General features: G+C 36.0%; 1 protein-coding gene and 1 pseudogene across 1 annotated transcript; one reads left to right on the plus strand and one right to left on the minus strand.

Annotated features, from left to right (window-relative positions):
- Positions 1-2,851: 2,851 nt before the first annotated feature.
- On the minus strand, positions 2,852-4,697 carry LOC108832812 (protein NEN2-like; annotated as a pseudogene).
- A 5,351-nt stretch (positions 4,698-10,048) lies between these two features.
- On the plus strand, positions 10,049-11,736 carry LOC130501102 (uncharacterized protein At3g43530-like). The gene is made up of 3 exons (XM_056995995.1): positions 10,049-10,522; positions 10,600-10,761; positions 10,873-11,736. The coding sequence occupies exons 1-3, from the start codon at positions 10,049-10,051 to the stop codon at positions 11,734-11,736; spliced, it is 1,500 nt and encodes a 499-aa protein (XP_056851975.1).
- Positions 11,737-18,019: the final 6,283 nt, after the last annotated feature.

The raw sequence follows: 18,019 nt of genomic DNA on the forward strand, positions 1-18,019 counted from the left end.
CCGAGAGAGTCTAAGGATCGGGAATGACCTTAGAGTCGGATATATGTTAAACCGCGAGTAAATACCACTAGTTGTTAAAGCACGATGTCTTAGGAAGCACGAGGTAAGCGGAAGCACGAGGTGTTAAGCTAGTGAGCGGCCGAGAAGAAGCTATCGAAGTACATATAGAATTAAGAGCTGAGGCTTGGAGAATCCAAGTATTTTGAAGGTATCTAAGTTTGAAAGATGAAAAACTTCGGTTTATTTAATGGAAATTCGAGGTTGGTCGAAGAAGAACCTAGTTCAAGCCTCAAGAAAATGCTGACAAATTTAGAACGTAGTCGGACAGAGATGATTGCGGCACAGAAACAGTCACCAATGGACGACTGCTTTTAACAGGCAACGACTGTGGCCGACTACTAAGGAATTTGGGATTTTTTTTAACCACAACACATTGTAATTCACTCCAGAAACCAACCGACTAGCTCGCGAAAGTTTTCTCGATTGATCATGGGGAAAATACTTTTGATATTCGAAAATCTGAACGGTATCTTATAGACCTGAAATACGAACTAATTAAAACGCTTACCGAGATCAAGCCGAGAGAGTCTAAGGATCGGGAATGACCTTAGAGTCGGATATATGTTAAACCGCGAGTAAATACCACTAGTTGTTAAAGCACGATGTCTAGGAAGCACGAGGTAAGCGGAAGCACGAGGTGTTCAGCTAGTGAGCGGCCGAGAAGAAGCTATCGAAGTACATATGGAATTAAGAGCTGAGGCTTGGATAATCCAAGTATTTTGAAGGTATCTAAGTTTGAAAGATGAAAAACTTCGGTTTATTTAATGGAAATCCGAGGTTGGTCGAAGAAGAACCTAGTTCGAGCCTCAAGAAAACGCTGACCAAGATCAGGCCGGGAAAAATCTAAAGATCGGGAAATGACCTTAGAGTCGGAGATATGCTATTATGGGAGTAAATCATGTGTTAGTAGGGAAATGTCAAGAGAAAGACTGTATAGCTCCTATTTAAAGAAGCAATGTCTTTAGAGAGTCTAAGGATCGGGAATGACCTTAGAGTCAGATATATGTTAAATCGCGAGTAAATACCACTAGTTGTTTAAAGCACGATGTCTTAGGAAGCACGAGGTAAGCGGAAGCACGAGGTGTTAAGCTAGTGAGCGGCCGAGAAGAAGCTATCGAAGTACATATGGAATTAAGAGCTGAGGCTTGGAGAATCCAAGTATTTTGAAGGTATCTAAGTTCGAAAGATGAAAAACTTCGGTTTATTTAATGGAAATTCGAGGTTGGTCGAAGAAGAACCTAGTTCGAGCCTCAGAAAACGCTGACAAATTTAGATCGTAGTCGGCCAGAGATGATTGCGGCACAGAAAGAGTCACCGATGGACGACTGCTTTTAACAGGAAACCGGCCTCGGCCGACTACTAAGGAATTTGGGATTTTTTAACCACAACACATTGTAATTCACTCCAGAAACCAACCGACTAGCTCGACAAATTTTCTCGATTGATCATGTGGAAAATACTTTGATATTCGAAAATCTGAACGGTATCTAATAGACCTAACTAACACATGATTTACTCCCATAATAGCATATCTCCGACTCTAAGGTCATTCCCGATCTTTAGACTTTCCTGGCCTGATCTTGGTCAGCGTTTTCTTGAGGCTCGAACTAGGTTCTTCTTCGACCAACCTCGGATTTCCATTAAATAAACCGAAGTTTTTCATCTTTCAAACTTAGATACCTTCAAAATACTTGAAAACGAATACACAAACTAAAAGAGACATTACTTAAAAAAACATAATATATAAATTGATGATATAGTTGTAGACTTATAGTATTCTTTTTTTGTAAGGGATATATTTGTTGTATTCAGAAATCGTAATATATTTAATAAATTGGAAAAATCATTGAAATTAGACAGCCTCATTTAAAAAATTTGAAATTTTCCAAAACATGGAATCCATTCTAAATTTATTTTGGTTGAACATAAATTAAAAACTGAAAATTTGGGATGATTCTACTTTACCCGAAACTCATCAAATGCATGGGATGATAGATTAAGATTAATCTGATAATTACAGATCGATCTATGCATGGGATGAGAGGTAAATAATAATCTTAATAAGGAAAAGAAATTGTTCATAATAACAAAGATAAAAGTACGTATAAATTGATTTGTATCAAAAACTCATGATTTTTATTGTCGATTGGGACTTACCATGATATGAAAAGTACAAAATAATCACTATACACAATACATGTTAAGAACAAATTACTCAGTAAATCGTAGCTACTTTGTAGTTGGTCAATCGATTGGTGGATTAGCATGCTCGGTGATCACATTGTCATTGTATAGTAAGGTATGTGATCACAAAAAGATGTTCTTCAACATCCACTCCCTCGTACATTCTCTTTTGAAGTGTTGTTTTTTTTGAGCCCAGCATATAATTAGAACCAAAACGCACTCCATTGTTTCCAAACCACATTGAATTAAATGACTATCAATGGAAGACCACGGAATTTCTTATATTATATAGATAGTGGGAGAAGATATAGATTAGATTACAAAACCATATATGTGCAACTCTAAAGTTACACTTAAAATGTCCCATCTTTTAATTCTTTTTCTTAAATCCTAACGCTCATCTTAATAATTCTTATACGAATAGGAGTGTCATACATCAAGTTTTTTTTTCAAAATCTTTATGAATTAGTTCTCCTATTCATATACGAATTTTATTTTTATTCAAAAAATTTATTATTTTAATCCCAAAAACGTAAAATGTGATAATTACTCAGTTACAATGAAAGAGAAGCTAAATGAAACGGTTTTACAGAAAGAGAAGGAGAAGCTAGTGGATCACAAGCTTTTTAGCAACTAGACGGATTCCAGCTCTCTCCATATAATCATATGGCTCCAAAGACAAGAAGGCATCAAGGACGGTTCCTGGTTTTACCATGTCTTTGAGCTCCTCAGCTTTTGGGTTCCTCAAAATGGTAACTCCAGAGGTCTCTCTCTTGTGTATCTCAGCTGCATACCGGTCTCCAGTTCCAGAAGACTTTGCCGGTATACTGCACAAACAAAGAAACAATCAGGATAAGCTAAGCAAACATGGTTCCTAAATGGAACCAAGAGAAAGAGACATAGACAAACTTACTGAATCCTTGCGGTAGGATAGCTTGAAATTCTTATTGGGATGATTACTGGGTTCCACTCAGAAATGCTGCCTGAATCAATAGATGTTGCATGTGCAGCACTGTCGCATTCTTGCAGTACATTACAGAGACTTGGATACAAATTAACTACAAAGTTCAACTTTGGTCTCCCAGCAGTATCCTGAAATTTGAAATTGATCCCAAAGTGTACTTCCAGTTCAGGACAATGGAGACGAAGGGGTCTGTCCCCAAGGAAGAGCTGTATTTTCTTTCTTTGGCTTCCGACATGAGTTGCTGTGATGCTTGGAATTGATATTTCATCTAGATCCAAGAATCTTTCCTGGTCACCAGTACCCTCAGAGGCAACAATGTCCGTGGGAATTTCCTTCCTCAAAGTGCTCATATCAAATAGATTCGTTTGAGCTTCTGCGTTTGAGTTCTCTCCGGTCTTCCAATCAGCGGAAGATTTGTTGATATTCGTACAGTCTTCAGAGTACTCTATAAGTTTATCTGGAAGATTTGACTTCTGTTGAAACAGCATGTTACATCATTAAAATATATGCAGAAAATCGTGCAGTAGAGTGATTAGGACAAAGCACAAGATAGTCAATCACAAGATTAGAGAGCATACCAAGAACAAGACAGTCGCACAACACTTGAGAACCTCGAAATTCATCCTGATATCGTCCCGAATGCGTCTGGTTACTAAGTCCAAAGTAGGCAGCCCATTCCGCGAGCTGTCCAAACAAAGGTCACAGTAAAACAGAATAAGCATTCAACAAAGCTGTCACATTTGATTTCAAGAGCTCGGAAGAGTAAGTCCGTCTCTTTAGTATCATTGTTACCTCCATATCATCAGCTCTCACCCCAAATCTTTGAGTAAGCAACGCCAACGAGTCAATGATACCCCTTGGCTCTGGTGGATTTCGTCCTATCTCAACAAATGCTTCTCTTATCCTTGGACAATCAAAATTCAATACGTTGTGACCTGCCCATATCCTTCCTACAGTATAAACCCCCCCAAAAAAATCAACACAACTGAACAAACCAAAACATACACCAAGAACAGAATTTTCCACTTTCTATTAACGGTAATCACTTGGAAAGATACAATTTCGTTTCCATTATCTTTCATGTACACGCATGCAGTTTATCTAAACTATTATATACACACACCAACAAAAAGGTCAATGCATGAAAGACTAAGCGGAATTTTAAGAAAGACTAAACACACATCAACGAATCAACACAAAAATATCGAGAGAAGAAAGTGAAGCATACACCACACAGAATCAAAGAAATCAAGAGAAGAAAGTGAGACGTTTTAACCTTCGAGAATATCGTAAACGTCATCAGCAATTTTTGCAAACATATTGCATTGCACCAACCGAGGGGGGTAGTTTCGAAGCTCGACTAGCTTCTTCGGACAAACCAGGATTGATGTGAACTCTAGAATCGAGTTCTCTCCTTGGAACGGAAATTCTTCTTGACTTTGAAGAGCGCAATCTCTGACCGATCCTCAGCCGTAGTTCCACCACCCATTGGTCGGAGATTTGCAGAACTCAACAACCTCTTGAGAAAGCTATATTCCAAAGGAGCAACCGACAACCAGAAGATGAACAAATTCAAAACGTGTAAATCAAACACACCAAAGAAAACAATTTTCTTCTCTCAATAATCAACTAAGCACACAAAACCCATGATCCGAAATCAAGTAAACGAAACCGACTTAAACCCATGATTAACTCATTGACAGTTCAGGAAGTCATAAACAACTGAAGAACACACTGTGAATGAGAGAAGAGAAATCGAACCTCAAGAACCAATTGATTTTCGGACTGAAAAACGAGAAATCGAGGCACATACCTTAACAGATCGAGGACGGCATTATGGGCAATGGATATAGGGTGACAATCCGTATGAAAGCAAGCCAAAAATCGTTCAAATCCGTGCAGAATTGAAAAATGTGATGAATTGAAGTTCAAAAGCTTGTAAAGGTTTTCAATGGAGAAGTGAAAAAGAATGAGAAAAAAAGGAAAGTGTTTTTCGTTTTAAATCGCGAGAGAGAGAGGAAGAGCAAATCGAATCCCGGTTCGATTCAAATGGATTAAACCGGTTTTTTTAACCGGGATTCACCGAAATTCGATTTGATCGGTCTAAAACTGGGATTCACCGAAATTCGATTTGGTCGGTCTAAAACGAAAACTTAAGCAAACGATTCTTAAAACTTGGATCAATTATTGAAGTGGTAAAACCGGGACCTAAGGCTCTCACTACGCGGCCCCAGGTCCTCCTTCCTTGCATGCTCCTTCTCTTGCGCTTCATCCATCAGCTCCTCGGTGTCCTTGGCCTTTTCCGGTTCTTGGGTCCCCATTTATTGATCGGTCGCAGGTGGAGCCCTTTTGGTTTCGTCCACTTCCATGGCGTCATTCGAGCCTTCGGAGACCTGTGGGAGTGCCAACTTGCTTATAGAGAAGTCAGAGACAGTCTTTCTTTTCCAACTTCGCCTTCCTCTTTGGGAGCTCCTGGTTGGTCAGCCTTTCCTTCTCAGCTTGGAGGTCACTAATTTCTCTCCTTATGATTTCCTCCAGGAGGTCGATGTTGGCTTGGACCTCTTGAGCCTTGCTAAGGGACCTCTCGGCGGACCTCATCTTTTCGAATTTAGCTTTAATAAGCTTAAGGACGGACTTGTAGGCTTCGATCATTTAGCTGATTATATACTCTTTTCTAATAAAATTACAATTCATATAGACGAATATATATTATTTTGAATAATATATATATCTATGGCTTCGATCATGTAGCTGATTATATACTCTTTTCTAATAAAATTACAATTCATATAGACGAATATATATTATTTTGAATAATAATATATATCTATTAAACACAGTGTTTTAATAGATATATATATATAATTATATATTAATTATAATTAATCTATTGACCCGTGGTTGACCCGTGGTCGAACCAGTGACCCAAGAAATACTCCGGTTAAGTGTTTGGGTCAGGTTTCAAAACATTGGGCAAACACTATTTATACAATTTTTGTTAAGTAAACATATCGGTTAAATTGTAAAAGGAAAAACCGTGAAAACTCGAAAAACATTGTTATAAAACCTTATATATGATCTATACATTGTTTTATAAAATCTTATAAAATGTCTTTATAACAGATTTATAAACCCTTATATATAATCTATAAATTGTCTAATATAAATTGTTAATCGTCAGGGATACCAAGACATAATTTTGACTTGTTCAAATAACAATTAAGGTGAAGCAGTGTCAACAAGCAATTGATAAATATGAAGTCTTCTTTCGCTAAGCCATTTTTTCTGTAGATAGATTTTTGGGGTTTTTAATGAAATACCCGAATTGATACATTATAATAGCTGATTAATTTTGTATGGTTGATTGAGTGAATTTAGAAATATTCTTAAAATATATATTATAAAATCTGATTAGTTTTTTAAAACCTAAAAATCTCTGCAAGTTCAGTCGATCGATGCTTCTCAGTAGGCAACCGGGCGGGTGATGGGCAGACCCAGGAATAGGAATGATGCGGTCTGACTTTGTTTTACTCGGGGAATGTTACCCCTTTATTTTCTTTTTGTTTTTCTTGACCCCGTTGGTGGGGTTTGATCATGTCGGAGAACGCGAAGTCTTTGCAATGCCGGTTCCATCCAATAGATTAGGATTTCTCATTCGATTAAAAGTTTAAAAGATCAATGATCTAAGAAAATTCTTTTATTCAAAATAAATATCTCACAACATGTTTAGTCTAAATTATTTGTTTGGATCTTTTGTGTGAATTATTTTGTCTATGAATCATAGAATATAAAAAGAAGTCCTTGCAATACTGGTTCCTTTCGATAGAATATAACTCAAAGTCATTGCAAATGAGAGGGACATAATTTATTTTTCCTTTGATGGTCATATCCGTGTATGTACGTTTACGTAATATCTTGTAAACGTTCATGAACTTTTGGTTTTATTCTTAAACGAGCATGTACGGGAATGTCATGAACACATAAAACCGTCGCTCGTGTCACCTCGACATCTGATGCCTTGTCCGAATAGGATGTCATTTATTAATATTTTTTTCAAAACATGTGTCATTTGTCGCCTCTAGAAAAAAAAAACTTGTCATTTCAACTTACCCATACATGATCGTTTAAGAGTAATAACCAAACGCGCATGAATGTTTAATAATATTACTTAAACGTACATACACGAATATGACCATTAAAGATAAAATAAATTTTGTCCCTCGCATTTAGTATTCCAAGTATTGGAATAGAAGGAATTGTGTTGTGCTGCATACCTAAATAGAAGGAATCTTTTTTCCAGGGAATGTCGTGAACACATAAAACCGTCGCTCATGTCGCCTCGACATCTGATGCCTTATCCGTATAGGATGTCATTTATTAATATTTTTTTTCAAAATATATGTCATTTGTCGCGTCAAGAAAAAAAAGGATATCATTTCAACATACCCGTTCATGTCCGTTTAAGCATAATAACGAAACGTGCATGAACTTTTACATGATATTTCTTAACCGTACATACACAGATATGACCATTAAAGGAAAAATAAACTATGTCCCTCGCATTTAGTATTCCAAGTATCGGAATAGAAAGAATTGTGATGTGCTGCATACCTAAATAGAAGGAATCTCCTTTCCTAGGGATGTAGTGAACACATAAAACCGTCGCTCGTGTCTCCTCGACATCTTATTCCTTGTCTGCATACGATGTAATTTATTAATACTTTTATTAAAACATATGTCATTTTCGCCTCTAGAAAAAAAATGTCATTTCAACATACCCGTGTACATGCTCGTTTAAGCGTAATTACCAAACGTGGATGAATGTTTACGAGATATTACTTATAAGTACAGACACGAATATGACCATTAAAGGAAAAAACGAGCATGTACACGGGTATGTTGAAATGACATTTCTTTCTAGAGGCGAAAAATGACATATGTTTTAATAAAAGTATTAATAAATTACATCGTATGCAGACAAGGAATAAGATGTCGAGGAGACACGAGCGACGGTTTTATGTGTTCACTACATCCCTAGGAAAGGAGATTCCTTCTATTTAGGTATGCAGCACATCACGTTTTTGGAGTGGGTGTTGATCACATACCTTACGATATTTAGAAATAAATAAATTATATCTGTTTTGAAAAAAAGAAGAAGATAAAGCTAAGTTTCATATTGGTGTACCATTGGTAGACAATATTTTAACCAAATTTCTGATGAACTACTTCAGAAATCCAAATAGGTATATTTATACATTTTTTCCTATGATTATTTTTATGATTTACCATTTATTTTAGAAAACCAAATATTTTAATACTCTTAAAATTGTAGGATTATCACATTCTCCCGTTAGCCTTTGTTGAATTGATGAGGAAGTCATTCTTTTTCACTATTGACATTGGTAATACGCATATTATTGCGAATGTAGGGTTTTATCAAGTTAATAAAGTTGTTCCATATGTTGACATAATGCTATTAGATCATGTCACTAAAACTGCAAGGCCAACGAAAAAATCCTGCCTTTATTAGGACTATTTAAAATAGTCTTTTTTTTGTCAACCTTAGGCCACAACTGGCCGGCCCATTAGCCGAATCTCTACAATTAAATTGTAGAGTCGGGGACTCGATCCCTGGTGTGATGGTGTCTGTCTTCTGTGGACTTATCATTTGCCACTAGACCAAGATCACTTCACTATTTAAAATAGTCTAATCAGTGCTTTTTATGAGTCTGGAATTGTTTTACCTTTTTTCTGTTTTCTATTAATATTTCTGGTTTTTCTTAGGGTTTTTAATATTATCATTTGCTATTATCAATTTAATAATTAATAATAAAATCCAGATTCCAAAATGTCGATCATGTTTATTTGTCTATTTATTTTCCATGTTTAGTTTAATATTCGGTTTTAAAATTACATGGTATTCTAATCAAATAAACAACTACATAAAGAATTAAATATACTTTTCTAATATTAAACCAATGCAGAATTTTAGAACACAAACAACAATCACTTGAAAACTATATGAAAAAAATTATCAAACCCGCGCGTAATCGCGCGGGTCAAAATCTAGTTTATATGCAATTTATAGTACGACGACGTTCGTTGTAATAAAAAAAAGTTAAACGTTGTAATTAAAAAAAAATGAACCCGCAAGCACATGGGCTCGTACTCGGGTTTTGTTTATCTATAGAGGGGGAGGGACGCCACTGGGCCAATTACTTTTTATCGTTTATTGTTCAACAAGAACAATAATTAAATACAATTTAGTTTTGTCGAAACCTTAAAGCAAAACGACACCGTAATGTACCAAATTATTTTTCTTCTTTTTGATATAATCGGCGCTGGGAGACTGCCGCATTTATTCTCACTGTTCCAAAATCTCCTACGGCTAAGCAGATTTGAGAGAAGACTTTGATATAATCGGCGTTGCGCGAATCACTGAATCGGCCAATCGGCGTTGCGCGAATCACTGAATCGGCCAAAACTTCGATCACCCAAGCAGACAGGTACATCAAATGCTAAGCCGACACTATTATCTTTCCTTTTGATTGGCGTGACTTCAGACTCTGTTTTTATCTTTTATTTTGTAGTATGAAGAGGTTTATCATTAATTTGACGCCCAAACTTTGGTTTGGTGAAGAGGTTTATAGGATAGGTGGTAAGATAGAGGCAAAGTGTAACTATAAGGAAACTGTAGATACACTGAACAAGATTTTGTCAGATAGAGAACTCAATTGGTTCATCGAGCATCCCCAATATTCGCACATTTTCCATATGAAACAAGAGGGGTTTCGTAAGCACATGGGTGTTTGGTTGTTACTTCACCGAACAGCCAAAAAAATGATGCTAGACGAGTGCTGGTTCATTGTGAACGGTATTCCGATAAGATACTCGGTTAGAGAGCATGCTCTAATCACCGGGTTGTCGTGTGGTCCGCTTCCAGATAATTACGATAGAAAGTCGAGTCGTTGTGACTTTATCAAAAAACATTTTGGAGGGACCTCCAAAATAGATTTCTTAACTGTGAAGAAGAAGTTAGAGGCTATGACAGAAGAAGAAGGTGAAGGTGATGATCGCTTAAAAATTGCTGTCTTGTACTTCTTGACATCTGTTATCGCCGGAAAGAAGAAACATATTACAAAAATAGATGACTTTTTGGTAAACATAGTTGATGATCTGCCTCTTTGTAGACGCTTTCCTTGGGGAAGCTATACGTTTAAGAACTGTGTTGCAAAAATCCGAAACTACGTAGAAAACCAGAAAGGCATTCCGAATACTTCATTTTGTTTTGAGGGATTCTACCTTGGTTTGGAGGTATATACTTTTCTTATCTCTTTAGAATTTTTCTGGTTTGCATAGATTTTTTTCCTGATCTTTTGAGTCATTTGCAGTGCTTGGCAATTGAGAGCATTCCAAACCTGAAGAATTCACATCTAAAAGATGTAGCGGAAGCAAATAATGCATGTCCTCGAATGTGCAAAAGTCATTTCGTTGACTACGATCTCAGAGGTTTTCCTCTAGAGCGCATATATGAGCATCTTGGCGAAACCAAGGTTAGTCGAGCTTCTCAACCTATTCTCTTCTCAATCCAACATATTGGTTCTGGAAACTATTTTAATAGGAAATACACAGTATGGCCATAAATTTTGTAACTATTTTTATAGGAAATTCAGAGTATCTTGGAACCTGAAGCAGATGAACAACATCTTGTGGCCAACATAGTTGAAAACGCTGATTATGTTGACAGAATAGTTACCTGGAATGCTGCTCTAAGAGATAATCAGGTCGTGTGTTGGGAAGATCTCTATGATAGAGATGTGTCAAATCGAGAAATAGAAATGACGACGAAAGAAAATGATAAAGAAGCTCAAGTTGGGAGAAGAGGTCAAGTTCAGAAAGCAGTGCCAAGAAAAAAAGATGACAGATATATGAATCGCCTTAAACGACAGCTTTACCGGAGAATTGACCAGAGGGTTGCGGAAGTGGGAAAAAGTCTTCTGAATCCGTCTCAGTCTAATATCGAGGAAAGAGAAGAGGAAAGAGAACAGGGGCTAGGGACTGTAGGTGGAACGGATCATTTTGCTCGCGAAGTTCTAACGAATGTTACTCCCATGCACCCTTCAGCGTCTCGTTCTCCTACTATTCCCGTGATTGATGCAGGAAAGCAGAAGGGAACGCGTGAGATTTTGAAGTGCTACTTGATCAACCCTAATGGTAGTAAGGATGTTGTTGCAATAGGGGTTAGAGATCCAAGCCGTTTAGTTATCCACAGTGTACCCGTGAAGCCTCATGAAGTTGTTGTGACAGTTTCTGAGGTCAAGATAGACATACCTGTTTGGGAACCAAAAGATGACGTTGAGATGCTAAGTAATGCAGTTGGCGCATACATTGTCTGGCCAAAGGACAGTGTATTACCTTATGAGGATGAGGATGAAGAAGACAAGGCAGAAGACAAGGACAATCTCTACCAAAGCGACCAACGCACAAGAAAAAGAAAAAGAGGAAAAGCAGAAGAGTCACCGCAGTGATATGATACGTCTCAGAGTTTACAGCCTTCATATTCCCCCTCTTTTCAGTCTCTCGACGAGCCGGAACAGACGGGAGCGAACCAAGAAGATGACGGTCAGCTACAGCTTCATCAGAAGCCATTGAAGGTCTATGTGAGACAAGAGAGAGTGACTTGTTTCTTTGAGAGGCTGGTGGGTAATGAGCAGGTTGCACTCAGGACACGAAATCAACTTGGAAATGGAAGGAAGAAGCCATATATAACCCAGGGTGGACGCAAAATTTATAGTCCAGACAGGTTCACGTTTGCCACATATGAGTAAATCGACGCTGGTTCTGATGTTTAGAAACAGAAGTTTGAGTTGACTCTGTGTTTCAAATGGTCCGTGTTATTAATGAGATTTAATAAATTTCAAATAATTCCAATGTCAATGTATGTAATATAATACATGAGATAAAGTTACTTTATCAAATGTACTTCACTTAATAGTTAAAAGATGGATGATGTCTCACCAGCCATTATTCATTTAAAAACAAACCAGACTTCAGCTTTTGAAGGGTTACGCAATACCTCATGATTTAGTTTGTAGCAAGAGCATACTTTCGAAACATTCCATTTCCAGTAGAGTTTAACAAGAAGAACGGGACAGAATCGTAACAAGTTTAACTAGTGCGGATTACATCAGCTAGACAAACTTAGAAATCATACAAACATTCCAAAAAGAACCACCACCAGTCCTGGTCGTAGAGTTTGCATGCATTTTCCCCCGGTAGAGATGACAGCATATTGCTAACAGATTCATACATACTTGAGCCGAGGCTTACTGGATCAATATGCACTATCACAAGAGCGATGGGAGCCAATGTTGCTATTGTTACGATCACGGCAGCCTCGTCTAAATTGGTAATGTCCTTCTCCGGACTATTAGTCAATTTGCACATCCATTTATACAACTTGTCGGCAATCATAATAATTTTGTTTCTGAATTCCAGATTCTGACTACTCTTATTCAGAATGTACTGTTTTGTAGCCCTTCCTCCAGACTCTACTGTTTCTTTAACGAAGAGAGTAGTTCCCATGATGACAATATCACCAAGATTACCGAAATCGCGACTGGTTTGGCCACCATCCAATTTTTCCATAAGTCTAATTGTAGCCATTGTCTTCTCCTTAAGCAAGATATCATTGTTGGCCAGAAACTGTCTAAGCTCATCCAATGCTTTATATGCAATTTTTGTGTCCACCTCTCTCCGCTTCAATCTTTTTGCAACATCTGCCTCCACATTTTGGGCCGTCTCTTTAGTAAAGATTCCTCCTCTTCCAAAACCAACACAGTTTTCAGTTTCATCCTCTCTCTGCTTCAATTTGTTTGCAAGACTTGACTCCGCATTTTGGGTCGTCTCATGAGTAAGGCTTTCTCTTCCAACATCAACACATTTTTCAATTTGATCTATAAGACCTTGAAATTTGTCTGGCGGGATGGAGGACGTAACAGGGAATGTCCTCTTAGTACTAAGCCATTGGTTTCTTAACAAGTAATGATAGGAGAGAGCACTAACTCCACTTCGTTGTTTTGAGCTGACAAAAAATAAAAGAGAAATTACTCAAATTGCATAATCAACTCAAGGTATCAAAATTAATGCCGCCAAACCAAAAGAAAAAAGAACACAGAGAAGACAAAAAACTAGTAATACTAACAAAATCATCAAACAAGAAAATGTTCCAAAGAAAGAAGAGCACAATCATAGCGAATTCGAGACCATAACCCCTGTTCACGCACAATGAGAATCTCAGGTTTCTTCTTATTGTGAAGAACAATTGTGCTTTGATGGTTTGATTAGAGGGTAGAAGCTATTATATAAACGCTACAGTATAAAAGATAGAAATAGAAGATGAACAAAGGATATTGAGATGCTAACCTTTCTATCAAACTCTTTCTTATTGAACCGAACTTGTAAATAGACTGCATTGTGGTTGAGGAAGAGACCACCAGTAGGTCTCGCAAGCAAACAGCAGAGTTTTTTTTTTGTCTGCAAACTGCAGTTTTTTTTTAAGCTCTGTGTTAAGCTCTGTGTAACACAGAGAAGTATCTTTTTCTACCGAACAAAAAAATAACTGTGTAAAGTTTTTTTTTTTTAATAAAGATAGTCACTCCTAGTCACTTCAATCTTCTCTTTTTCAGTTTACCGAGACACGTTTGGTCACCAAAACACTCAATGAGAACAATAAGTGTTCTTATCTTTCCAACATTTGCCCAAAAAAAATATATATTTCCAACATTTTTTTGCATTTTGATTTTTACTGTAACCAAAAAAAAACTAATAACTGTGTAACTTACACATTCATTGTCAAATTAGAGGTGGACAAAATATCCGAACCCGAAGAACCGAACTGAACCCGTAGTCCCGAACCCGAATCCGAAATTTTGAAATACCCGATCGAATCTTAATTTTAATACCCGAAAGAACCGAAACCGAACAAAGAACTGAATTAGTACTTAAAATACCCAAAATAATTATAAATTCAAAATATTGTTTATGTTTTATATTAATATATATATAATATAAATAATCAAATTTTAATTTTTGTTTCTAATATTATTTATTTTAAAAATTATTTAGGTAGTTTTTTAATATTTTACTCAACTATTTTGGATATTTTCGGGTATTTTGGATATTTCGAATACTTCGAGTACTTAAAAGTAAACAAACTATTAGAACCAAAAATATTTGAACAATTACTGGAATTTTTCGGTTCCTAATATAAATACCCAAAATACCCGGATCCGAACCTGAACCCGAACCGAACTCAAAAAATACTCGAACGAATCCTAGACCTAAGAACCGAAAGAACTGAAACCCGAATTATCCGAACCGAACCCGACCCGACCCGAATACCCAAACGTCCATGTCTAGTCAAATCTTCTCTTTCCACCTTTTTATTCGACCGAGACAGTTTTTTCCTCTCTTTTTTTGGTCCAAACACGGTCAAATACAGATGGGAAGAGTTACTCCCACTCCATCTATCTCTTTTTTTTCCTCTTTCCCCAGCATTTAGGATTAATTGCACATGATGCCATCTTTACATTAGGGTTTTCAAAATTGTGCTTCTTTTTTTATGAAAATGCCATAAAACATGAGAACATGTTCTCAACTTTTTCTTCTCTTTTTTCTACTTTATTTTTTTTATTTATATTTATTTTGAGTGCACTAGGGAAGAGCTCTCATTGCTCATACTCTCAAGGACATATACACGGACGAGCATGTTCTCTGTTTCCCGGATTATTTCAAGGTTTCATATGTAAGAATCTCTTGTTTGGTTTTGTTGTTCAAAATTTATGGTCTTTGCAGAGAAATTGAAAGCTACTTAGGCTTTTGATTGCCAATGAAACGATCTGTTGAATTGGATTATGCAATTAAGCTCTTGCTTTATTTTAAGCTTTATGGTCTTTGCTGAGAAATTGAAGCTACTTAGGAATTTGATTGGCAATGAAACGATCTGTTGAGTTGGATTATGCAATTAATTTCTTGTTTGTTCTGTTGTTCAAAGTTTATGCTCTTTTCTGGGAAATTGAAAGCTACATAGGGTTTTGATTGCCGGTGAAACGATCTGTTGAGTTGAATTATGAAATTTTGTATTAAAGAATCTCTCCTTTTTTCTTTAATTTCTAGGGCCCAGGCACTCAGATCGGGAGTTGCTGCTGCTACTCGCTGTAGTTCTCAGTTAGACTTTGGATTCCCTTTCTTGTTAGAAGCTTGCTGGATGAGTACTAGGAGAGAAATCATTGTTACGACCTCTCTCTCGGAAGAAATAGCTCAACACACTTTAGATGAAATTGAAAAACGTGTTGAAGTTGGAATAAGCCCCAAAACTAAAGAGGAGGCCAAACAAGTAATATCGTCTCTTACAACCTGCTTGGAGGAGAACAAAGTTTTGTTAAAAGATGCAGCTGTAGCATTGGCTGAGCTTAGAGCCTCAATGTCTCAGCCCGATGAATATGTTACTATGGAGAAGATAAGAAACGCAACAAAGGTTCTCCAGAGGTTATAAATCCAAAACTTTGTTTGATTGTTCTATTATGTTTTCCTTGCTCCTATATAACATATGTTTAGCTCATAAGGTTTCGTTTTCCCAGTCTCAACTATAATAATAATACTGAAATTTTCCATTCTCCTTGTCATTAAACGGTTCTTCATTTTTACGAACTTCTCAAATAATGTAACTGACATTTATCTCAGGTTTACACATGTTTACACAAATACTCACCGAGTCGCTGTTAGATGTCTTCTCTGTTCCATACCTTCTCGAGCAACATAATATAGAGAGTTCATTGAAATTCACATATAATCTGATATCATCATTATACTCGGTTAACCATTGAAATTTTGTATAAAAATAGAGTTCAAAATGACAATATAAAAATTGTACTATGCCGACAAAATTTTTTTTTACTATATGATATGATTGAAAATTTGAATGAATATGCAGACAACGATTAATAATTTCTTAAGTATCAAAATATGAAACTAATTATGTAGTTTAGGGTCATTATAATCAGAAACAACATTTAATAAAAATTATGGTAAGAGTTGTTATCATATTCAAAAAGAGTTTTAATTTGGATAACTTGAGTATAATATTAAATATTATTAAATCTAGTTGTATTTAAAAACAATATGTATAAGAAAAAACATAATATTAAACATTATTAATTTCTATTTAAATAAATAAATAAATGTATGTAAAAATGACTAAATATTAAATTTTTCAATATTTTTAATTTTCATCCACCTTAAGGATGACATCTTTACCTTTTGATTCATCTATCAAAACAAAATAAAACCCTAAATCTTAAAATTACCCGAAACACAATAAAACACTTATAAAACAATACTTAAAAGTAAGTTTACTAATTAGTAATTACAAAAATGACATTTTTGAAATGATTAAATATTTATAATATTCAAATATTATTCAAACAAGGCTCAATGAGATCATGTTATTCATATATTTATATATACCTCCGCGGCGAGGTACTCTAGAACGGCTGCAAGATAGACCGGAGCACCAGCCGACACGCTTCGCGTATCTACCTGTCTTGAGGTACCTGGCGATTCTTCCCACGGGGAACTGAAGACTGGCCTTTGACGAACGTGAAACGGCTGACTTGGTGGCCTTTCCCTTTCCTTCTCTTCCACCTTTGGTCGACGTGCCGCTTTGTGCGCCTTTTCTCATCTTGAGGAACCTGGCGAATCTTCCCACGGGGAACTGAAGACCGGCCTTTACTGAACGTGATACGGCTGATTTGGTGGCCTTTCCCTTTCCTCCTCTTCAACCTTTGGTCGTGTCGCTTTGTGCGCCTGTACTCATCTTTTATTTCGAAATAAAGACTGAGAAGTGTGATAGATGTTGACTATTGAGTGTCCCCAGGGGTTTTAATTTTTAATCGCTCTTAGTCAACGTCATTATTATATTAAATATTGTATAAACTATATATTTTCATGTTCTTTTATCGTATAAATAAATATATTTATAGTAAAAAGATGGATTTAGATAAAAAAAAGTTAAAGGATGGGAAATATATATTTTTAATAGATATAGCTTTTTAGGAATAGGAAGTGAAAAAAACATTAAAACAAACCATGAAAGAAAACATTTTGTAAGAAAAAACAATTTTAAAAACGTATCCAATTGTATTTGCCGCATTTGGATTTTGAATTTATACCAAAACAATTATGTGGTGTTATATCGGTTTTTCTAGGAACTTTAGTTTGTTATAGAAATTGTAGTATATTTATATAAATATTGGTCTAAGTAAATTTACTTATATCCAAATGTTTTTCAGTTTCTCCAAATTGTGGTATATTTATATAATTTTATACCATATAAGAACATATAGAATTTCGATTTCTCTGTTGACGGATTCAGATGGGTGTTTCAGTTGGCGCCATCCGATCAGGTGTTTTTGCTAACTCCTCAGCATTTAGATCCAAATATAAAAAGACATTATGATCAGGAAACTCAAACTCACCTGTGGAAACTCACCTGTGATTAAGTTTAACCAATAACTAATATTAGATTGTTAAAACCAGTTCGGAAAGCAAAATATCTAAAACATTAGAACTTAAACATCAGAACCAAGTCAGGAAACTTAACCCTTATTGTGTTCTATTGGTTGAGTATATAAAAAGACATTATGATCAGGAAAATTCTATTCAAAAATATAACGAGGCAAAGTTTCGCTTTCTATATGTTCTTATATGGTATAAAATGGTTATATTCAAAAGAATTTAAGTTATTGGAGT

This window comes from Raphanus sativus, unplaced genomic scaffold (genome assembly GCF_000801105.2).
Source record: "Raphanus sativus cultivar WK10039 unplaced genomic scaffold, ASM80110v3 Scaffold0098, whole genome shotgun sequence".
In the NCBI taxonomy this organism is placed as follows: domain Eukaryota; kingdom Viridiplantae; phylum Streptophyta; class Magnoliopsida; order Brassicales; family Brassicaceae; genus Raphanus; species Raphanus sativus.